The sequence below is a fragment of the Nerophis lumbriciformis genome, linkage group LG01 (assembly GCF_033978685.3).
Source record: "Nerophis lumbriciformis linkage group LG01, RoL_Nlum_v2.1, whole genome shotgun sequence".
NCBI lineage: Eukaryota > Metazoa > Chordata > Actinopteri > Syngnathiformes > Syngnathidae > Nerophis > Nerophis lumbriciformis.
This window is the reverse complement of record NC_084548.2, coordinates 22,741,105-22,766,852: the sequence shown is the minus strand read 5'-3', so window position 1 is coordinate 22,766,852 and position 25,748 is coordinate 22,741,105. Positions and strand designations below refer to the sequence as shown.

At 41.9% G+C, this 25,748-nt stretch overlaps 1 protein-coding gene across 4 annotated transcripts in view; it reads right to left on the bottom strand.

Annotated features, from left to right (window-relative positions):
* The window catches only part of sonb (SON DNA and RNA binding protein b), a 110,248-nt gene that overhangs the window by 5,768 nt on the left and 78,732 nt on the right, over window positions 1-25,748 (bottom strand). For all 4 annotated transcript variants that reach the window (XM_061977237.1, XM_061977229.1, XM_061977244.1 and 1 more), the window contains exons 18-19: window positions 22,273-22,388; window positions 11,710-11,811 (exon numbers count right to left, since the gene is read on the bottom strand). In XM_061977237.1, coding sequence (XP_061833221.1) covers window positions 11,710-11,811; window positions 22,273-22,388 — 218 coding nt within the window. The remainder of the gene's footprint in view (window positions 1-11,709; window positions 11,812-22,272; window positions 22,389-25,748) is intronic.

Here is a 25,748-nt window from a genome sequence, read left to right as displayed (position 1 = left end):
GCATATGTGAAGAATTGACAATCAAGCTGACTTTGACTTTGATTGTAAGCCACTTAAAATTATTCTTTTTGTTGAGAAAGAGGTTGTAGGGACATGTTTTAAACTTCAACAATTGCTTTTTCTATACAATTATGTGTTTGTATTATACTGTTAATATGCAGTATTAATATATACATGATTTATCTGTACTGTAAAGTTCAAATTTGAATGACAATAAAAAGGAAGTCTAAGTCTATTTAACCCCCAAAACCATGTTTTCTCTTCTTCTTGTTATTCTAAAGCCATACCATTGGCATGTGCAGTGATTTTTTTCCAGCTGGAGGATTGATGTACTGCACCATCTTCACTTCAGCCACTATGTTTTTTATAAATATATTCTATACTTTTATGTGTACAATAATACGTAAACAAAACAAGTTTTGACCGATAGTGCTCATCATTAACGTTTCAACTCTTAACACCCTGCAGCCAGCCTTATATTGGCTACATGACCTTTGTCCAGGGGTGTCCAAACCTTTTTACTGGGAGGCCGCATTGGGCCTTAAAAATGTGCCCTGAATTTGGTGGCTGTCCGTTTAGCAAAGGCATATGTTTAACTTAACTGTGATAGTTTTGCTGACAACATTGAATCAGTAAACTTTGCCAGTGTAGCATTATCCTCTGCTTCTTGTCGATGTAGCTGGCATTCATGCTAGGATGTAGCTATCGGCGTAGCAGCACTAGCTGACAAGCAGCAGCCGTCACTGCTCGCTGAGGATGAAGACTGCTGCTTGCTTTCACTTCAGTCTCCAAGACACAAAAAAGTCTCCAATATCACCAGGATAAGTCATTAGATTTGTCGCTCCTAACTGTTTACAAAAGAAGTCGCCAAGAGGATTGTCGGCGCCATCCTCGAATACATGTTTCGCTTTAAGATGGTATTTTAATCTTGATGTGCGCCAATGACAAAAACGCTTGTCGCTGCAAGACCAACAAGTTACCTTAGTTTTTACCCTAGTTCTGTTTTGAAGCGAAATTGACCGCCTCTCATCAAGATCACAGACTGTAACAAATGCGCGCGTCTTTCAGGTTAAGCCATAACCCACAGTGATTAATCATCATTCATATTTGATAACGCAATAATTTCAGGGTTTCCTGCAGCGCTTTTTTGTTAAGGCGGCCGCCTTAAAGGGGAACATTATCACAATTTCAGAAGGGTTAAAACCATTAGAAATCAGTTCCCAGTGGCTTATTTTATTTTTCGAAGTGTTATTCAAAATTTTACCCATCGCGCAATATTCCTAAAAAAAGCTTCAAAGTGCCTGATTTTAACCATCGTTATATACACCCGTCCATTTTCCTGTGACGTCACATAGTGAAGCCAACACAAACAAACATGGCGCATAGAACAGCAAGCTATAGCGACATTAGCTCGGATTCCGACTCGGATTTCAGCGGTTTAAGCGATTCAACAGATTACGCATGTATTGAAACGGATGGTTGTAGTGTGGAGGCAGGTAGCGAAAACGAAAATGAAGAAGAAACTGAAGCTATTGAGCCATATCGGTTTGAACCGTATGCAAGCGAAACCGACGAAAACGACACGACAGCCAGCGACACGGGAGAAAGCGAGGACGAATTTGGCGATCGCCTTCTAACCAACGATTGGTATGTGTTTGTTTGGCATTAAAGGAAACTAACAACTATGAACTACGTTTACAGAATATGAAATACATTTGGCAACAACATGCACTTTGAGAGTGCAGACAGCCCAATTTTCATCAATTAATATATTCTGTAGACATACCCTCATCCGCTATCTTTTCCTGAAAGCTGATCTGTCCAGTTTTGGAGTTGATGTCAGCAGGCCAGGGAAGCTAGGGTCGATATTCTTCTCTTGATCATCTTCGGTGGCATAAGGGACGGTGTGAGCCAAGACATCCAGGGGGTTTAGCTCGCTCGTCTGCGGGAAGAAACTGCCGCCATTGCTTGCCGTGCTAGCGAGGTCTTTTGTCCCTGAATTGCTCACACACTCCGGCAGATTCAATGGGGGTCTGGCGGCAGATTTCTTTGACTTTATCGTTGGAAATGCATCTGCTTTGAGTGTCACAGGATATCCACACATTCTTGCCATCTCTGTCAGTAAAGTGTGCGGAACAAACGTCCAATTTCTTGCCACTTTCGCATCTTTGGGCCACTGGTGCAACTTGAATCCGTCCCTGTTCGTGTTGTTACACCCTCCGACAACACACCGACGAGGCATGATGTCTCCAAGGTACGGAAAACAATCGAAAAAACGTAAAATAACAGAGCTGATTTGACTTGGTGTTTGTAATGTGTTTGAGAAAATGGCGGATTGCTTCCCGATGTGACGTCACGTCATCGCTCCGAGAGCGAATAATAGAAAGGCGTTTCATTCGCCAAAATTCACCCATTTAGAGTTCGGAAATCGGTTAAAAAAATATATGGTCTTTTTTCTGCAACATCAAGGTAAATATTGACGCTTACATAGGTCTGGTGATAATGTTCGCTTTTAATGTGTGCAGCAAGCTGTTGGAGATACTTCATCAGTCTGTTGTGGCCAGTGCCCTGTACTTTGCAGTGGTTTGTTGGGGGAGCAGCACCAGCAAAAGGGCCTCAAACCGGATTGATAAAGTGATCCGTAAAGCCGGCCAAACTATTGTCACGCAGTTGGAGGCGTTTGTGTCAGTGAGGGACAACTTTACCATTCCACCTTCTCAAGTAGGGCTAGAGGGGCGGCTATTCTCATACATAAATCTGTTCCATTTTCAATGTCGACAGTTACAGTATATCGGATCCAAACGGCAGGTATGTCATTGTCACGGGAAGCATTGGTGGCAACAATTTGACTCTGGTTAATATTATTGGTCCTAACTGGGATAACGAATCATTTTTCTAAAAGTTTTTTTCCGTCTGAACTTAAATTCTACCTATCTTGTCCTTGGAGGAGATTTTAATTGCTGCCTTGATACGTCCTTAGACTGTTCTTTGAACATAAATCCCCACCCTTAAAAATCAGCCCGAGTCATTCAGTCCTTTATGGAGCAGTATGGCATTTCAGACACCTGCCAGGCAGTTTACCTGCCACACGGTACTTTCTCTCGAATAGACTTATTTCTCATTGACAATAGACTAAGACCTTCTGTCTGCTCTTGTTCTTATGGTCCAATAGTTATTTCTGATCATGCAACGGTTGTTGTCAACATCTCCCTTCCAGGCAGGCCAATGTCACGCTCTCTCTGGCGCTTCAGTACCCTTTTGCTCTGTGAGTCAGATTTTATTACGTCTATTAGAAAACAGTATTGACTTGTTCATCTTAACCAACGTGAATGAAGAGGTGTCTGCATCAACAATTTGGCTTATCTTCGTGGGCAGGTAATTTCTTATTCTGCCTACAAAAGAAAGATTGCTAATGAAAAGAGAGGGCATCTATCAACAAGTATCACAGAGTTGCAGGATAGATGTGCAATATCACCTGATGCTGGTCTACTTAAAGAATTACTCACTAAAAAAGCAGAGTTCGATATCATGGCATCGGAGGAGGCAGCAGCAGCATTATTAAGAACACGCTCAAATTTCTACGAATCAGGTGACAAACCCCTTTGTCCACGCATATCTCACAGATAGACACTGGTACAATGGTATCCGTTGATCCAGTAACTATAAATAATAAATGTAAGACTTATTACAAAGCTCCATACTCCTCAGAGCATGTGCGACGAGTCACACTACCAAACGTTCTTTGAGTTGCTAGAGATCCCAACTATTGACCCTAAAATGTCTGCTGGGCTGGACAAACTCTTGACCCTTGAACAACTAAAGTCTGTCCTGAGGTCAATACGGGGGGGCGGGGTCCAGGCCCTGACGGATTTCCTGCTGAACTTTATAAGACCTTTGTTGACAAACTGTCCCCACTTTTATTGAACAAGTACAACGAATCCTTCCAGACAGGTGTCCTTCCTCCCACACTGCGCCAGGCCACCATATCACTTTCACTAAAAAAGGATAAAGGTCCTCTGTTATGCGGTTACTATCGCCCTATCTTGCTACTTTGTGCTGAGGTAAAACTTTTAGCTAAGATAGCAGCTCGCCTGGAAACCGTTGTGTCCTCTATTATTTCTACAGACCAAACTTTTATCAATCAGGGAAAGACAGTCCTTTCCCAATGTCAGGCGCTTTCTAAATATTTTATATTCCACTTTGACAACTTGCATCCCTGAAGTTACCATCTCAATTGATGCAGAAAAGGTGTTCGATTGAGTGGAATGAAATTACCTATTTTTTACATTAGAAAAATTTGGCTTTGGTCGTAAATATATATCATGGGTCAAGCTTCTATATGCATTCCCTCTCGCTAGAGTCCGAACAAACAATGACTGCTCAGAATATTTCTCTCTCTCTCGTAGAACTCGCCAGGGCTGCGCACCATCACCCCTATTATTCGCAATCGCCATTGAACCCTTGGCAGTCCACATTAGGTCCAGCCAAATGCCTAGTATTTTGAGGGGAGGACAGGTGCACAAGCTGTCACTGTATGCGGATGACCTCTTATTGTTCATGTCTGACCCTGGTAGATCTATTCCTCCACTGAGGACATTACAGGACAAGTTCGGGAAGCTATCAGGTTATAAGCTAAATATCCAAAAAAGTGAAGTTATGCCTGTCAATTCTGCAGCTACAACATATGCCCTTTCGGACCTTCCCTTTAAAGTCTCTATGGATAAATTGGTATACTTGGGCATCTGCGTTACTAGAAAGTGCTCAGATTTATTAGGCCACAACTTTTCACCACTTTTAAGCAAGGTGAATGAGGATTCTGTGCGTTGGTGTTTTTTTTCTTTGTCTCTTGCTGGAATAATTAATTGCATTAAAATGAATCTTCTCCCTAAATTTTTGTACATTGTTCAAAGCTTACCTATATTAATCCCAAAACACTTTTTCCGTGATCTTGATTCCTCGATCTTAAAGTTTTTAAGTTTTGGAACAAAACGACTCCTGGAATTCGGAAAAACACTTTGCAGTCTCCCAGGGACTTAGGTGGGTTGTCTCTGCCAAATTTTTTATTTTACTATTGGGCTGTTAACATTCGTAGCATGCTACACTGGTGCTATATTAGCAACCAACCACCACCATGGCTACAGATTGAGGAGGCCTCCTGCAATTCTTCTGCACTAAAGTCTCTTATGTGCCTTTCTCAGATGTCACCGTTAGCTTATTCTGATAATACAATTGTTAAAAATTCTCTTAACATTTGGGCTCAATCTAAAATAAATTTTGGACTTTACTCTGTCCCTCTCTCGTCCCCAATTAACTTAAACCCCTGTTAGTGATAGCCCGGGAGACTGCCAGGATTTGATCCATTAGTGATCTTTACATCAATAATAATAATAATAATAATAATGGATTAGATTTTATATAGCGCTTTTCTATTATTAGATACTCAAAGCGCTCACAGAGAAGTGACAACCCATCATTCATTCACACCTGGTTAATGAAACATTTGCGTCCTTTGATCAATTAGCCCACAAATTTAGTCTTCACAGAAACCAGTTCTTCCGATATTTGCAAATTAGGGACTTTGTATGAAAGCACTCCCCTGTTTTACACAAAGTTCCACCTGCAACACTGACATACTCTCTATTTAAACTCAATCCATATTCTAAGGGCAATATCTCTAAACTATACACAGACATCAGTTTATGCCTTGCGGTGACTGGGGATTTGCGTGCAACATGGTCTTCAGCACTCAACATTGGAATAGAGAAAGATACCTTGGACCAGGTTTTCAAACGGGTCCACTCTTCCTTGATATGTGCAAGGCACATGGTCATACAATAAAAGGTGGTATACAGAGTCCTCTGGTCCAAAACCAAACTGGCTCGTGTTTTCACTGAACTTGATCCCATTTGCGATAAGTGTCATCAAGGGGTAGCCTTACCCATATGTTTTGGATAGAGATGTCCGATAATGGCTTTTTTGCCGATATCCGATATTCCGATATTGTCCAACTCTTAATTACCGATTCCGATATCAACCGATACCGACATATACAGTCGTGGAATTAACACATTATTATGTCTAATTTTGCTGTGATGCGCCGCTGGGTGCATTAAACAATGTAACAAGGTTTTTCAAAATATATCAACTCAAGTTATGAAAAAAAATACCAACATGGCACTGCCATATTTATTATTGAAGTCAGAAAGTGCATTTTTTTTTTTAACATGCCTCAAAACAGCAGCTTGGAATTTGGGACATGCTCTCCCTGAGAGAGCATGAGGAGGTTGAGGTGGGCGGGGTTGGGGTGGTGGGGCGGGGTTGAGGTGGGGGGGTAGGGGGTAGTGTCCCGGAAGAGTTTGTGCTGCAAGGGGTTCTTGGTATTTGTTCTGTTGTGTTTATGTTGTGCTATGGTGCGGATGTTCTCCCGAAATGTGTTTGTCATTCTTGTTTGGTGTGGGTTCACAGTGTGGCGCATATTTGTAACAGTGTTAAAGTTGTTTATACGACCACCTGTATGGCTGTTGACCAAATATGTATTACATTCACTTGTGTGTATGAAAAGCCATAGATATTATGTGACTCGGCCGGCACGCAAAGGAAGTGCCTTTAGGGTTTATTGGCGCTCTGTACTTCTCCCCACGTCCGTGTACACAGCGGCGTTTTAAAAAGTCATACATTTTACTCTTTGACACCGATACCGATAATTTTGAAACCGATAGTGATAATTTCAGATATTTTAAAGCATTTATCGGCTGATAATATCGGCAGTCCGATATTATCGGACATCCCTAGTTTTGGACCTGCCCTGTCCCAGTTTTGGAAATATGTGTTTCTTTCACTCTCAGCTGTCACTTTAGTTCATATTTGTCCCTCTCCCATAGTGGCGTTATTCGGAGTGGTACCTCCAAACTTTTCACTGCCGATCTATTTTGCCGATCTTGTAGCTTTTCTTAGCTTGCTTGCAAGGAGGGCCGTCCTAATGCGTTGGAAGAATCCCAGCCCCCCCTCTCACTCAACGTGGATAAGAGATGCTCTGTCCTTCATGAGGTTGGAAAAGATAAGGCACTGTCTTTGGGGCTCTAATGCAAAGTTCACCAAAATATGGCATTCATTTCAGGAACATGTGGATTCCTTGAGCCTGGATGTTGCTGCTATTGTTCAGGCGCACCCCAATGATCAACTTAAAATTCTCAGTTTACTTGCTCAACATTATACGTTCCAAGGTATAGTAGTGGCGCACATTAATTTAATTGTATTATTACCTTAGTAGGGTTTATTATTATTATTATTACCGCATTTTCCGCACTATAAGGCGCACCGGATTATAAGGCGCACCTTCAATGAATGGCCTAATTTAAAACGTTCATATATAAGGCGCACTGCATTATAAGGCACATAGAATAGACGCTACAGTAGAGGCTGTGCAAAGCAATGACATATCACTAACTCAACGTTGCTCAAACGTTAATGTCACACAACACCCATCCATCCATCTTCTTCCGCTTATCCGAGGTCGGGTCGCGGGGGCAGCAGCCTAAGCAGGGAAGCCCAGACTTTCCTTTCCCCAGCCACTTCGTCCAGCTCTTCCCCGGGGATCCCGAGGCGTTCCCAGGCCAGCCGGGAGACCTAGTCTTCCCAACGTCTCCTGGGTCTTCCCCGTGGCCTCTTACCGGTTGGACGTGCCCTAAACACTTCCCTAGGGAGGCGTTCGGGTGGCATCCTAACCAGATGCCTGAACCACCCCATCTGGCTCCTCTCGATTTGGAGGAGCAGCGGCTTTACTTTGAACTCCCCCCGGATGACAGAGCTTCTCACCCTATCTCTAAGGGAGAGCCCCGCCACCCGGCGGAGGAAACTCATTTCGGCCGCTTGTACTCGTGATTTTGTCCTTTCGGTCATAACCCAAAGCTCATAACCATAGGTGAGGATGGGAACGTAGATCGACCGGTAAATTGAGAGCTTTGCCTTCCGGCTCAGCTACTTTTTCACCACAACGGATCGATATAGCGTCCGCATTACTGAAGACGCCGCACAGATCCACCTGTCAATCTCACAATCCACTCTTCCCTCACTTGTGAACAAGACTCCTAGGTACTTGGACTCCTCCACTTGGGGCAGGGTCTCCTCCCCAACCCGGAGATGGCATTCCACCCTTTTCCGGGCGAGAACCATGGACTCGGACTTGGAGGTGCTGATTCTCACCCCAGTCGCTTCACACTCGGCTGAGAACCGGTCCAGTGAGAGCTGAAGATCCTGGCCAGATGAAGCCATCAGGACCACATCATCTGCAAAAAGCAGAGACCTAATCCTGCAGCCACCAAACCGGATCCCCTCAACGCCTTGACTGCGCCGAGAAATTGTCCATAAAAGTTATAAACAGAATCGGTGACAAAGGGCAGCCTTGGCGGAGTCCAACCCTCACTGGAAACGTGTCCGACTTACTGCCGGCAATGCGGACCAAGCTCTGACACTGATCATACAGGGAGCGGACCGCCACAATCAGACAGTCCGATACCCCATACTCTCTGAGCACTCTCCACAAGACTTCCCGAGGGACACGATCAAATGCCTTCTCCAAGTCCACAAAGCACATGTAGACTGTTTGGGCAAACTCCCATGCACCCTCAAGGACCCTGCCGAGAGTATAGAGCTGGTCCACAGTTCCACGACCAGGACGAAAACCACACTGTTCCTCCTGAATCCGAGGTTCGACTATCCGGCGTAGCCTCCTCTCCAGTACACCTGAATAAACCTTACCGGGAAGGCTGAGGACTGTGATCCACAATAGTTGGAACACACCCTCCGGTTCCCCTTCTTAAAGAGAGGAACCACTACCCCGGTCTGCCAATCCAGAGGTACCGCCCCCGATGTCCACGCGATGCTGCAGAGTCTTGTCAACCAAGACAGCCCCACAGCATCCAGAGCCTTAAGAACTCCAGGCGGATCTCATCCACCCCCGGGGCCTTGCCACCGAGGAGCTTTTTAACTACCTCAGCAACCTCAGCCCCAGAAATAGGAGAGCCCACCACAGATTCCCCAGGTACTGCTTCTTCATAAGAAGACATGTTGGTGGGATTGAGGTGGTCTTCGAAGTATTCCCTCCACCGATCCACAACATCCGCAGTCGAGGTCAGCAGAACATTATCCGCACCATACATGGTGTTGACAGTGCACTGCTTCTTCTTCCTGAGGCGGCGGATGGTGGTCCAGAATCGCTTCGAAGCCGCCCGGAAGTCGTTTTCCACGGCTTCCTCGAACTCCTCCCATGTTCGAGTTTTTGCCTCTGTGACCGCTGAAGCTGCACACCACTTGGCCTGTCGGTACCTGTCTGCTGCCTCCGGAGTCCTATGAGCCAAAAGAACCCGATATTACTCCTCCTTCAGCTTGACGGCATCCCTCACCACCGGTGTCCACCAACTGGTGCTAGGATTACCGCCACGACAGGCACCAACTACCTTGCGGCCACAGTTCCATTCAGCCGCCTCGACAATACAGGTGCGGAACATGGTCCACTCGGACTCAATGTCCAGCACCTCCCTCGTGACATGTTCAAAGTTCTTCCGGAGGTGGGAATTGAAACGCTCTCTGACAAGAGACTCTGCCAGACGTTCCCAGCAGACCCTCACAATGCGTTTGGGCCTGCCAGGTCTGTCCGGCATCCTCCCCCACCATCGCTGCCAACTCATCAGCAGGTGGTGATCGGTAGACATGGAACGTCACACAACACAACACACAAAATAAACATGTAAAGCTCACTTTAAGTTACTCCTCATCCACGAATCCCTCAAATTCTTCTTCTTCAGTGTCCGAATTAAACAGTTGGGCGAATACAGCATCCAACATGTCTCGTCGAAGTCGTCATTAATCGAGTCAGTGTCGCTGCTGATGTCGAGCAGTTCAGTGACAATTTCTGCCTTCCTGAAAGCTCGGACCACAGTTGAGACTGATATATCAGCCCAGGCATTTACGATCCACCAAATGTGTCTCTTAATAGGAGCCATTTTGGGGTCTTTACATAAACACACAAATGGAAATGAAAAGGCACGCCTCGCACAGTCATATATCCCAGCATGCGCCGCGCGCTTCTTCTCTTACGGGGGAAAATGAAGTCGACGGCTGCTTACCGTAGTTGCGAGACCTGTTGTGGCTCAATATTGGTCCCTATATAAGGCACACTGGATTATAAGGCGCACTGTCAGCTTTTGAGAAAATTGGAGGTTTTTAGGTGCGCCTTATAGTGCAGAAAATACAGTATTTTTATTTTTTTTTGGGCGGGGGGGGGGGGTTCATGTATGTGTATGTGTGTGTATGTTCGTATACATATATGCATATCCTTGGTTTTATTTTTTCATAACACTTTACTGTACTTGTGTACGTACGTGGGTGTATGCTTTATATATACTTTTTTTTTTTTCGCCACTGACTGTTAAGTTCAGTCTTATTGAAATGTGTCTTCTTGTTGTCTCCTGTGGTGTTTTGTGGACATTTGCATTGCCAACATTTCAATGTATACTGTTTATGTGTTGAAAAAATTGAAAATCCTAAATAAATCTTAAATAAAAAAAGATGCTGATTAAACAACATGATTATTTCACAGGTGTGCCTTGGGCTGCCCAATGGATATTGGCAGGAACTGGAACACACTGTTGTATACGCCGATCCACAGCATCCCAAACATGCTCAATGAGTGATATGTCGGGTGACCATGCAAGAACTAGGATGTTTTTAGCTTCCAGGAATTGTGTACAGATCCTTGCAACATGGTGCCATGCATTGTCATGTTGCAACATGAGGTGATGGTCTTGGGTGAATGGCATAACAATGGGCCTCAGAATCTCCTCTCGGTATCTCTGTGCATTCAAAATGCCATCAATAAAATGTACTTGCGTTCATTGTCCATAACATACGCCTGCCCATACCATCAACTAACCCCAACCTTGGGCCACTCGATTCACAACGTTGACATCAGCAACGCTGACAACACACGCTGAACAGTGAAAACCGTGAATTATCTGTGAGGAGAACACCTCTCCAAAGTGCCAGACGCCATCGAATGTGAGCACTTGACCACTCAAGTCGGTTAAGAAGACGAACTGCAGTCAGGTCGAGATCCTGATGAGGACGACGAGCATGCAGATGGGCTTCTGAGGCGGTTTCTCACAGTTTGTGCAGAAATGTTTTGATGATGCAAAACAATTGTTGCAGCAGTGTCCAGGTGGCTGCTCTCAGACGATCATGGAGGCGCACCAGCTGGATGTGGTTACATGTGGTCTGAATTTGTAAGGCTGGTTGGATGTACTGCCAAATTCTCTGAAACGCCTTTGGAGAGGACTTATGGTAGAGAAATGAGCACTCAATTCACAGGTTCTGATGGACATTCCTGCAGTCAGCATGCCAACTGCACACTCCCTCTAAACGTGCGACATTGTGTCGTGTGATAAAACTGCACATTTCAGTGTGGCCTTTTATTGTGGACAGCCTAAGGCACACCTGTGCAATAATCATGCTGTTAAATCAGCATCTTGATATGCCACACCTGTGAGGTGGGATGGATTATCTTGGCAAAGAACTAGCACTCACTAACACCGATTTAGACATATTTGTGAACAATATTTGAGAGGAATAGGTTGTTTGTGTATTAAGTAAAAGTTTAAGCAAAAACAAAAGTGTTGCATTTATATTTTTGTTCAGTGGATTTGGACTCAATACCTCTCCAAGAGCCTGCAGTGCCACTGTTGCCGCCATTGCCTTGGCATGTTTCTTGTTTGGGCTTGCTGTCTGGGGCTGGTAGTCCACACCATTCACTGTGACCTGTTAAATACACATTGCATTGAGGCGTGTAAGGGTACATGTATTCTCATTTCCATTTTTCAGTATGGAACACCCATTCCCACAAGATACACATTACAAATGAGGAACAACAAGTGTACATTTTCCATTGCTATGCACTTCCACTAACAGGTAGTGTCTCTAAAAGCAGACAAAACTGTGACCAATTTAGCACAGAAGAGTAGATTTAGGAGGCCAAAACAGCCTTTGGTTAGAGGTAGTCATGGCTAGCTGTAGTGCCAAGGAGAATACAAAGCCTGGATACCCTCTTATGATGTTTAAGTCAGGTGTTTTTAAAAACTTTGGGCCCTATTCTCCCATGTTTCTAAATGAAAAAGGTATGCAATTGAGCAGATTCTGGCCACAGATCATTCTCCACTCCCTGCGCACCTCTAGCCAATATGTGCACTTTGGGTGGAGCAACCCCAAAAGGGTAACTGCACTTTTTAATTTTACCTATCATTCAAAATCCCTGTATGAGAAAAGAACACACGTCTTTCTCTATTTTGTTCATTATAAATGGTAAAAAACACTAGTAAGAAGCAGCTAACAATGCAGGTAATGGGCATTTGATATATAACACCTATACGCCTTCTAAAAACATCCAAAAAACCTCCAACAATGTTTTATATACATGCTGTAAGTATATATGCAATGTAGTAACAGGTACATTCAAAATACGAGGTAACATTTACCGTATTTTGGTCATTTTACGCATTCTCTGAACTTTTTAATTTTTATTTCAAAAAGCGCAAAGCAACGTTCACTATTGCCATCAACAACAACTTCTACTAGATGTAGGAATCTTTGGGCACCTCACGATTCAGGGGCTACGATTCAAATATAAATCAATTATTTACATTTGGACATTATTTATATGTATTATAATACATATTGTTAATATAATGTATACTATTATTATGTATTATACATTTTACCTTTATTTATTATTAATATGTTTAATCCATCCATCAATCCATATTCTACCGCTTACATCCTTTGGATACTGTGTATGCAGTATTGCGTCATTTCCGATTTTTTAATTGGTGCCCACAGCAAATACAAATATGTAAAACTAGGTATGTGAGAACAGCAGTAGCCTGTTAAGTGAACACATATAAAAAGTCCCCACTTGGCAAAGGCATCCTTTATATAATATATTTTTGTGTCTTATAAAATTACAGAATGTTCAGACACTTTGGCCCTAGTCATCATACATTTGCGGCTTGTCATCTATCTGCTTCATCATATTATAACATTCCAAGGAATGAAGGTTCAGACATATTCCCAGTGTCTCTTTTATTCACAAAATACAACGCACCACTACAACAAACTACATCTCTGTGTCTTTGTATCCCCGCGGAAACTCGCACAACCTTTCACCCCCACAACACACTTCCCAATTACTTCCCAGGACAAAGCCATTGGCTTGAAGCTGTAGCTAGCGGCTGTACTGTGTGGATATTATTGTCTCTCCAGATTTATTAATCTAGTTGCTAATTTCCTCTTCTTAGCTGGTCACTTTCTACTGTAACGTGGTTCCTTTTAGCCTTGTGTTTCTTTTCTTGTTTCACTACTTCACATTCAAGCTATCTTAGCGCCGCGGCTGTCATAGCTTATCTTTTCCTCCTCACTCGTCCATGTGTGTCAGCGCTAACCCAGCTAACACATAATATTAATTCCTCTGGGTGACCCAGGACCTTTTCCGGTCCTTTTTTTTCCGTTTAGGATGAGATCATGCAACATAATTTTAATTTTAAAAGTGAGCAGGATAAAATATGGCCACAGGAGTTGTAAAGGAATTCCTCTCAAAATATGTTATTTGCACAAAATATTTTAATCATGAGCATTACAGTTAGTATATATTATAGGCCCAAGGACTATTTTGTCCCCTATTGACTCCCTTTATAACCTATACTGTAAACCTGTTATTTTATCATGATTTTTCTATGAAAATACAAATGAATCCAAGCATTTCCCTTTGAAATATGTGTACATCCTATTAGGTATATTTTGACTCAAAAACCACAAGATAAGATCAGAGTACCATATATTCATATTAGAAGCGTAGTTGCTTGGAATCTGCCAACAACTCATAGTATGTGTAATAAGAACAATGATTGTAGTGACATAAGAGCTGTGTGGATGTGGTTACAAAAATATGAATGCATGTGTCAATGCACTGAAGCATTTGAGCAATATACAAAAGTGTGGCTTTTATCTGCAGCATGTCATATGTACTAGAATGCAGGTTTATGCAATTATTTATGTAAAATAAATGTTGCAAATACATGCCAACATCCATCCATTTTCTACCACTTGTCCCTCTTGGACATATAAATATATATATATATATATATATATATATATATATATATATATATATATATACATATATATATATATATATATATATATATATATATATATATATATATATATATATATATATATATATATGATTTACTTTTAAGACTTTAATGGCTGAGACCTTTTTGGGTCTTGGGACCTATAACGTTCACAACAATTAGGGAATCCCCAGGGTTAAAAGAATGTTGGCTAATTTTTCTTATTGGTTAGTTGGAACCAAACACAGAACTAACATTTAGAGAACATTAGCATTAATGCTATATTTTTGAACAGTGTGCATTACTTTATTTAACATATGTAAATATCTGTGTTGTTCCTCGCCTTCCGCCCGAGTGCAGCAGGGATAGGCTCCAGCACCCCCCGCGACCCGCGAAATGGATGGATGGAAATGTTAAATGTTTGGACATTTGTCCATCGAATCATGAATCGCCCACATTCTAATCATGGCATCGAGAATCAATAATTTTTCCTTACCTCTAACTACTACTAATTACAGCAGACTTAATTTGAGCCAACGACGACTACTTTGGGACAAATGATGATCTACAACCTTATATTTTTTAGCCTAAATATATGGAAAATGAGCTACAATTTTTTAAACTGGGTCCTAAACAGTGAAACATTACATCATGCAGCAGTATTGCTAAGTGCTGAAGAAGAAATACCAACTATTAAAAAAATAATAAACAATCACTGACTGTACATTGTCTGCTCTCACAGGGATGTCGACTAATGGGAGGTTTATATCTTTCAGCACAATACTTGTGTTCCCTGTTTGGATGATTAATTTATCATAATACTCACTCCTCAGGTAAAAAAATATACGGAGCAAAGGTGCACCATGCCGAGTCTTCCTAGCGTTGTCTTTGGGTCTACGTTGGATTTCAAAGTTGAATAACTTCTCAGTTTATGGCCACAACCTTCTACTATACAGGTGCAAGTCCTGATTTATAATCTAGCATATCATCTTAGAAGTGATGCAGGAGCTCACCCGCTCAATATGTCAAGAGCTGCAATTACTATGTTACTGCCGTGATCGAGGCACCATGTTAACCTTCTTGATCTTAGCGCTGCTTTCGATACCGTAGATCATAATATTTTATTAGAGCGTATCAAAACACGTATTGGTATGTCAGACTTAGCCTTGTCGTGGTTTAACTCTTATCTTACTGACAGGATGCAGTGCGTCTCCCATAATAATGTGACCTCGGACTATGTTAAGGTAACGTGCAGAGTTCCTCAGGGTTCGGTTCTTGGCCCTGCACTCTTTAGTATTTACATGCTGCCGCTAGGCGACATCATACGCAAATACGGTGTTAGCTTTCATTGTTATGCTGATGACACCCAACTCTACATGCCCCTAAAGCTGACTAACACGCCGGATTGTAGTCAGCTGGAGGCGTGTCTTAATGAAATTAAACAATGGATGTCTGCTAACTTCTTGCAACTCAACGCCAAGAAAACGGAAATGCTGATTATCGGTCCTGCTAAACACCGACATTTATTTAATAATACCACCTTAACATTTGACAACCAAACAATTACACAAGGCGAATCAGTAAAGAATCTGGGTATTATCTTCGACCCAACTCTCTCGTTTGAATCACACATTAAGAGTGTTACTAAAACGGCCTTCTTTCATCTCCGTAATATCGCTAAAATTCGTTCTATTTTATCCACTAGCGACGCTGAGATCATTATTCATGCGTTCGTTACGTCTCGTCTCGACTACTTTAACGTATTATTTTCGGGTCTCCCTATGTCTAGCATTAAAAGATTACAATTGGTACAAAATGCGGCTGCTAGACTTTTGACAAGAACAAGAAAGTTTGATCATATTACGCCTATACTGGCTCACCTGCACTGGCTTCCTGTGCACTTAAGATGCGACTTTAAGGTTTTACTACTTACGTATAAAATACTAAACGGTCTAGCTCCGTCCTATCTTGTCGATTGTATTGTACCATATGTCCCGGCAAGAAATCTGCGTTCAAAGAACTCCGGCTTATTAGTGATTCCCAGAGCCCAAAAAAAGTCTGCGGGCTATAGAGCATTTTCTATTCGGGCTCCAGTACTATGGAATGCCCTCCCGGTAACAATTAGAGATGCTACCTCAGTAGAAGCATTTAAGTCCCATCTTAAAACTCATTTGTATACTCTAGCCTTTAAATAGACCCCCCTTTTAGACCAGTTGATCTGCCGTTTCTTTTCTTTTCTCCTCTGCTCCCCTCTTCCTTGTGGAGGGGGGAAGGGGGGCAAAGGTCCGGTGGCCATGGATGAAGTGCTGGCTGTCCAGAGTTGGGACCCGGGGTGGACCGCTCGCCTGTGCATCGGCTGGGAACATCTCTGCGCTGCTGACCCGTCTCCGCTCGGGATGGTGTCCTGCTGGCCCTACATGGACTGGACTCTTACTATTATGTTGGATCCACTATGGACTGGACTCTCACAATATTATGTCAGACCCACTCGACATCCATTGCATTCGGTCTCCCCTAGAGGGGGGGGGGGGGGGTTACCCACATATGCGGTCCTCTCCAAGGTTTCTCATAGTCATTCACATCGACGTCCCACTGGGGTGAGTTTTTCCTTGCCCTTATGTGGGCTTTGTACCGAGGATGTCGTTGTGGCTTGTGCAGCCCTTTGAGACACTTGTGATTTAGGGCTATATAAATAAACATTGATTGATTGATTGATTGATTGATGTCAACAGAGGCATTCAGTTGGATTTTAACTCTGTTTTTGTCCAAATTTCACATTCCTCAGAATCCTCACTCTCATATGCACATTACAAATGTTAATTTGGCGATGTTTGGTGCCCAATAGAATAACTTAAAATTGGGTATCCCAAGACCACCTGCTTTCCTTCCCAGACATTTTGATCTTTTTATTTATCCTGCGAGAGAGATCAGTAATGTCGCCTACTTTTTAAAGTCCTGTGATGTTTGTTCTAACAGCGTATTGAAATTGTGAGTGCCTAGTCCTGCCACTGTGCGGGTGACATTTATGAATACAAATCTAAATACGTAATTCCCTAAGTTAAAGGGGAACATTGAAGAGTCACAATCAGTGTTATTACTTGGGAACAATAAACTTTTCAAATAATTCTATTTATTTCTGATAAATGTCCAACGTTGCCCAGTATTTTAAACAACTTGGGCAAAAATTTGGTTAGTTTAGATGGGTTAGCAGATCGTCCGCATATAAAGAGACCATGTGTTGTGACTTGCCTAGAAATCCCCATGACTTCATTATATATTCTTACAGCTATATCGCTAGATGGCCAAATTAAATAGCTCGAGAGAGAGGCTACATACATCCTTGTCTGCAACCCCTGAACAGGTCAAAAAAGTCTGAGACAACATTGTTTGTACACACTGCCGCCATAAGGGCGAAGAGACAATGTCTGAATACATTTTTGAAAGGAGGAGCCAAAGTTGCATTTCTCTAAAACTGCAAATATGCACCCCCATTCAACGCAGTCGAATGCCTTTTCCACATCTAAAAAGTTTATGAAATGCAGTGTAAGGAATGATCTGGCCATAAATGCCTCAGAGATAATATTAATTTTCATTCCTAGAGTTTGATTGAGTTCTAGGAAATAATCTAGTTGGTCAGAAATCATCTTTTTGTAGGCGTCTTTAGACATGAGTAGAGGATCGAGCTGCCAGGTGCAACTCGGCCTTGGGCATTCAGGGAAACTAACGTTCAATTGGACCGGGCTATGGTCAGAGATTACAGTTATGTTATTTTGGCACCCTGTTATGTTGGGTAATAAACTACTGTATATGTCAAAAATATATATATTCTTGAGTATGATTGATGTACAGGAGAGAAAAAAGAAAATTGTTTAGTAGTTGGGTTACTATTCCTTTATGGTTCATAAATAGCATATACAGTCATGGTCAAAAGTTTACATACACTTGTGAAGGACATAATGTCATGGCTGTCTTGAGTTTGCAATAATTTCTACTTATTTTTTTGTAATAGAGTGATTGCAGCACATACTTTTTTGTCACAAAAAGTTTGGTTCTTTTATGAATTTATTATGGGTCTACTGAAAATGTGACCCAATCTGCTGGGTCAAAAGATATATACAGCAACATACATGATCACTTTTGGTGATGTAGAAAAGTTACAATCAAATCAATTTAGCTTCATGGCATGGCCACTTAACTCCATGTGAGTGATTATGATTGAAAAAACTAATCATTGACTTCAACAAGTCAGGAAAGTCACTTGGAGCCATTTCAAAGCAGCTTAAGGTCCCAAGAGCAACTGTGCAGACAATTGTTTGTAAGTATAAAGTGCATGGCACAGATTGTCATTGCCACGATCAGGAAGAAAACTCAAGCTATCACCGGCTGCTGGGAGAAAATTGGTCAGGATGATCAAGAACCGAGAACCACTAAAAAGCAGGTCTGCAATGAATTCGAAGCTGCTGGAACACAGGTGTCAGTGTCCACAGTCAAGCGTGTTTTGCATCGCCATGGACTGAGAGGCTACCATGCAAGAAGGAAGCCCTTGCTCCAGAAGTGACACCTTAAGGCTTGTCTAAAGTTTGCTGTTGATCACATGGACAAAGACAAGACCTTCTGAAGGAAAGTTCTGTGGTCAGATTAAACAAAAATTTAGCTGTTTGGCCACAATAGCCTGCAATATGTTTGGAAAAGAAAAGGTGAGGCCTTTAATCCCAGGAACACAAAACCTACCGTCAAGCATGGTGGTGGTAGTATTATGCTCTGGGCCTGTTTTGCTGCCAATGGAACTGGTGCTTTACAGAGAGTAAATGGGACAATGAAAAAAGAGGATTACCTCCAAATTCTTCAGGGCAACCTAAAATCATTAGCCCAGAGGTTGGGTCCTGGGCGCAGTTTGGTGTTCCAACAGGCCAATGACCCCAAACAAACATCAAAAGTGGTAAAGGAATGGCTAAATCAGGCTAGAATTAAGATTTTAGAATGGCCTGACTTAAACCCCATTGAGAACATGTGGACAATGTTGAATAAACAAGTCCATGTCAGAAAACCAACACATTTAGCTGAACTGCACCAATTTTGTCAAGAGGAGTGGTGAAAAATTCAACCGGCAGCTTGCCAGAAGCTTGTGGATGGTTACCAAAAGCGCCTTATTGCAGTGAAACTTGTTAACCAAATATTAACATTGCTGTATGTATACTTTTGAACCAGCAGATTTGGTCACATTTTCAGTAGACCCATAATAAATTAATCAAAGAACCAAACTTCATGAATGTTTTTTGTGACAAACAAGTATGTGCTCCAATCACTCTATCACAAAAAAATAAGAGTTGTAGAAATTATTGGAAACTCAAGACAACCATGACATTATGTTCCTCAGTCTACCCCAGGGCAGCAGCTGTGGCTACGAAAGTAGCTTACCAGCACCAGGTGTGAATGAATGATGGGTTCTCACTTCTCTGTGAAGCGCTTTTAATGTCTAGAAAAGCACTATATAAATCCAATCCATTATTATTATTATTATTATTATCAACAAGTGTATGCAAACTTTTGACCACAACTGTACCTCAATAAAATGCCGAATAAAAGTAGCCGCTTTTGAGAGTTTACAGAATGGTCTCGGGTTTGATCGTTCCAGTACAGTACAGAATCAAAGCCCCCTCTACAATGATTTGGTATTCTGTAAGGTCTGGTAACTGTTTTATAAGACTGGAGAAAAATTGGGGATCATCCAATTTTGGCCTATATAAACTTTCTAAAGTCATACGCTTTCCATATAGATTGCCCGGTACAATAAAATATCTCCCTGTACTGACCGTAATGGTTAATGTTGATGTGAACAAAATGCCCCTCTTTACAAAAAAGGAGCCATATAAACTTATGCTGATCTACATATCCCTGTGAGATCACATCCCTCATTGCTAGTACTTCGTAGGAACTAACCTAACTGTAAACTGCCTAATAGCCCCTCAACAGTGCAGACATAGTTATTATATATATATTATATATTTATTATATATAAATCGACTCCAAATAACCAGAAAATGAAAACTAAATAAAAGTTTCCCCCTCTGTAGAGCAGCAGAGGGACATTAAGTGCTGAGCTACTTTTTTGTCACTTACACACCATTTTAAAACATTGAAAAATAAATTGTGTACAAAACCAAAACAAGTGAGAGTCCAAAAACGATATAGTGTAATGAGTGACACATTTATTCTCACGCTGTAGTGCATTGGCGTGAACACAGTCCCCTTTATCTAGTCTTCTTTGGTTGTAATGCAAAATATGACATCTCTTCATATATGAAAATACATTTAAGGTCGCAGTTCTCTTTGAATGAAGTCTATAGCCGTTGAAGGATTCGTGAACCGCCTGTCCTGGCCCATCGTTGACGAATGTGGAGATCTGTGGGGTACAGAACCCCAAACTTGACGCCAGGGCAGCCCCAGAGCAGCCGTTTAGCTTCTGTGAAGGCAGCACGTCTCTTTTTTTCACCCTTGTAGTATAGAGAAGATGCTGATCGTTTTGCCTTGAAGTAGCAGGAAAGCGCTCTCCTTTTCTTGAAAGTAGAGAAACTTCAATACTCTAGGGGAGTTTCCAACTTTTGGCGGTGGCCGCAGGCTTTTCTATGTGCTCGGTCCAGGGTTGGGTTAACATTTAAGCCCAGCATCTTTTTTAACCTCGTGGCAATTACTTCTGTGGGCTTCCCGTCGTTCTCAAAGCCTTCTTTAACCCCAACATATGTGCATTACATCGGCGCTGCCGCTCCGCCAAGCTTTTAGGTAATGTGTGCATTACATCTGCGCTGCCGCTCCGCCAAGCTTTTAGGTTAGCTTAGCAACCTCGACCATGAGCTCGTCGATATCGCCCTCCGGCACTACAGTGCGGTCAGAGTATTCATTAATACCAGACTGTACCTCTTATAGACAAGTTTCTTGGTTTGCTAAGTCATCTTTTATGAAGCCATTTTTTCCATTTAGGTCTTTCATGCTTGAGTCAATGTGTGCCAGTATCTTCTGCTCCGAGCTAGAATTAGCCTCAATGATCTCACTTGTATCCCCCAGGCTTGAGGCTTTTGTGGCCTGTTCCTTCCCACATTGCTAATAACTCGGCCAGATTGATCGTAAATGTATAGGGGTATCAGCGTGAGGGCAATTTTTCAACGTGTTTTTACAACGCCGGGCACTTTGTGTTAGGTTTGGAGTAGTTGAATATGTAAAAAGGCAATCCCATTTGACCATGTGTCCTCACATGGTAACTACATCTCATCAGGATGCGCTGTTGTTTGGGCGATCTTATTTATGTGCCTCCACTTCGACTGCGTTTTCACCCAGTCAGCCATGTTGTAGTTTTTAGCGCTTCCATGTTTAGTCTACTGACGGATATAAGTTTGAACTATACGCTATGTTGTATTAGAAATGGCAACAGCACAGGGTGCATTTGCATGTACGAGCCAGTCTGCCCTACAAGAATGACAGAGACAAAGAAGGTGCTTATTGACTACAACATCAGACTACAATGGCGGACACACCCAAAGCTCTTACGGGTAACTCTCTACCATATATGGAGATATCCGCTGATGTAACACTTGAGAAAAACGGCACAAATTGGGAAAATTCCAAATGACTGGTTTGAAGGAAGTATGGAAAAGGGCAAGAATGTTTTCTATATATCCGCCATGGTTTGATTTCACATTTCCAGGACTTATGCAGATCCCGAATACACAAAAACAGCTACCAATAGGTAAGAAAAAATAGTTTTGTATAATAGGTCTCCATTCCAAATTTTTTATATTTCTTATTTCACATCCGTAAGGGAATTTTGAGCTTGGGTTTCTGTCGATGGTAACATTCAAATCCTCAATTAACAAAGGATAAGGAATATTTTCTTCCAGATTTGGTCCAATATTTACAAAGTAGTTATTGAAGGTTTTAACTACTTCGTCCATAATATACTTGTTTACATTTCCATCTAAAAAGTAATGAAGGGTTATGTTGCGTATTTTGTTTCCCTTACCGTACCGAAAATGTAATGAACCGTGAGCCCGCTGAAAGTTGCCCCAACCCCTAGGCCCCGTCAAGAAAAAAAAAAGATTACCTTGAAGAGGAAATTCTTGCGGTGGTCCGGGCCACTGTGATGAACCATGATGAAGTCAGGCTGTATCATCCGTTTCTTAGTGCACAACTCTATAAGAGCAGACACCGGGTGCTTGCCTGTATGAAGAAGAATGATGAGGTGGTTCAGCTCTCTATTAGGACACTTATCTATACATGATTTTCGTTTCACATTTTTGCTATTTTTTTAATTTATTTGAGTATTCATCCAAATTCTGGTAAAATGTTCCTTTAATTTAATTTAGGAGTGATACAATTAATTGATTCATCAACCTATTTTGCATGTTTTTCTTTTTTCTGCTATCAACTGCTGTACTTTACCCTTTAGTAAACTGTATATTACATTGCGGCTCACCAAGGTATAAAGACTCACAAGCAACAATACAATGCCTTCAAACAACGGCATTATGGCGTCTAATAAAATGCATTTTTTTGGTCTTCATGCGACTCACATAATACAAACAAACAACGCCTGGTGGATTTAAATCTAGGAAACACCCAAACACTAACGAAAAGCTGAAGAAACTTTTACAAGAAGCTACTTTGTTTACCAATAAATATAACCAACTCAGTGCACTACAGTCACCAATGACTCAGTGATCTTGTTGATTGAGGATATGTACCAAAATAGAAGAGGCAGCAAATGAGTGAAACAAAGGTAAATCACATCAAATATTCACTACAGTGGAATTTCGATTTATGAACCCCTCTATGTGCCAACTTTTTGATTTATAAATTTTTTTGAGCCAGCAAAATATGCCTTTGTGTGCAAACCATGTCTCTGTGTACGAATGCTTCATTTAGGCGACTGCAGGGAAGAAAGCAAAGCGAAACATTGTTGGGGCGGCGGAGCCTTCCACTTCACTTGCTGCGCAGGAGAAGTCAAGTCCCACATTCCAGCATGTGTGCTTTTTCTTAGTTTTTTCGCCTTCTGACAAGTTTTGTTCAATTTGCTAACTCAATTAGCGTTCCAAAAACTCAACAGAGCAGCGTGTAGAATAAAAAAATAAAAAAACTTTTTGCGTGTACATTCATGGCGCTCACAAGCATGACCACAACACAAAGCCAAGTCAGTAACCACATCAAGTTTTAATTGTAAGTAGACCGGTATTTTGCCAGAGCAGACTTATATCACAGCGAAGGAACACACGGTATTGCTCTCATTTCAGAGCTTCCCCTCGCTCTTCCAAAGCATAAACATGCAGACACGGCTTCCCTCCCTCTGTCTGCTGCTTCTCGTCAGCTTCTCTGCCCCTGTTAATGTGGCTGGTTTTTACTTTTTTAAATGTTTATTGTAGTAATATGGTTGTTAAAGTTGGAGAGTTTGTGATTGTGTTTATCAGAGGGCACCATAGTGACTTCTCTGTCACTATGGTGACACAGCAGCTTGTTGTGTTTTTGACTTAGTTATCATATACATAGTTGATTCATCACCCTCTTTTCATGTTTTTTGATATTCAGTATTGCATATCCCTTAATATTGTGTTCAAATTGTACATACCTTAACTAAAATAGGGACTTTTGTTGAGGCTGGAACCCATTATTAATTTGTACATTATTTCTTACTATGGTATGGAAATGGTATGGATCTTTATCGTCATTGCACAAGTACAACAAAATGTTGTTTTCGGCACAAACCCGTTCAAGATTACACATACAAACAGTGTACAGGGTTAGAGAACAAGAACCCCGATGGGTCGCAGGATGTCGTTGTGGCTTGTGCAGCCCTTTGAGACACTTTTGATTAAGGGCTATATAAATAAACTTTAATTGAGACTTTGAAGGCGCCCCGTAAAAGATAGGAAAAAGGTAGACGCTGGGGGAGGATGACTAAAAAAAAATTAAATCCCAAGGTGGCCCAGTCTGGAGTGGGAAACAAACTTCCATAGGAAAGCACATATACATATTACAACATACAACTCGAGACTTGCAACAGAGGGGAGGGAGTGGGAGCTACGGAGGCAGGCTGCTGCTATAGAAGCAGTGCCCACCCGTCCATCACCCCTAAGGGATTTAAGCGTCGAAGACGTGGAATGGGTGGTGGGGTATGTGTGCGTGTGTCTCTGTTCCACGACCTTGGTGTTCTTGCAGCGGCTAATCAATCCAAAGGCAACAACAACAGGTGTGTGTCCATGAGAGACAAGAAGGGAGTTTGGTGTGTCTTCGCCACACTGACATTCAGGAGAGTCTCAAAGCTAGGGAAACAATCCAAATTAGAATGATTTGTTTGCGAGCGAAAATAAACTTTGCTTTTCACTCATAATTGTCTATTACTGGTCCCCAAATTCATCCTGCAGCGCAGATGGTCCGATGTTATCCAAATTACAAGATTGTCCACAGTTCTGCCTGAATCATCCAATCATTTGTGGCAGCTTTGGGGTACTTTGGAGGCTGCCAGCAACTTCTAATTTGTCGACAAACTAGAGCAACACTTACTCCAATCAGCAGATGTCCTGTTGTCATAATTCCAAATAGGTGGATATCTTCACGTCCTCGACTGAAGGAACGCCAGGCACGCGGCACTCCTTGTTCTCCCAAGAGTCCGTCGTGTGTCCAGCAACAACAGCTACATCAAGACAGGCAGGTTCCCCCAAACAAGATCTTGTCAATTTTGTTGAGAGGCCAGTTAATTAGTCGCATTGTTTAGATTTGGAGAGCAGTGCAAAAAGGGCAACAAGAACGTTAAGACAAGACAAGACAAAAGAAGCAAACAAGAGCGATAAGGGACAGGGTAGGGGAGCGTCTGCCCTTGATGAGTGCCAGTGAGGAAGAAACTCTTCATTATACAAACTTTTCAATTTACAAACCATGTTCAAGAACCAATTGAGGTTAGCGAGAAAACAAGAAGTCTGGATAAGTCTCTGATCATTTAAAGTGAAGTCAAGAAAGTTTGATGTTTTAAGGCAAGGAGAATCTCTGCCATGACGCCCATCCACATGTTATTAATCACCACGCTTAACATAATCCAGGGTTTCGCCTTAATGTAATTGAATGAGGCGCGCTGCCACAGCATTTTTATTAACGCCACACCTTGAAAATAAGGGCTATTTTTTTTAAACTTGAAAACATGTTAAAGTAATGTAATATTTTGTAGCCCCCAAAAGAAATCACAAAAAGTTTGACGCTATTTTTAACTACTGTTATCAATCTTATGAAAAACAACGGTGCAATTCAAACAGGTTTTACCTCCCATGCAAACATTTTGGTCTCATGAGTCCACGCTATTCCGGACACACAGCAACATTTCTTCATTTTCCGCCAATCACCTTTCAGGCATGGATGGTGTTTGCAAACATGGGAAAAACTGACATCAAATCCAAACCACACAAACATGAAACAGTAACATTAGCTGGTCGTTACAGTATGAATTGATATAGCCTATTGTTTGTGCACTATTGACAAGTGATGTACCGAAAACTTGACCACCGAAAAAAGATTTTGATCACCGAAAACCGCGCT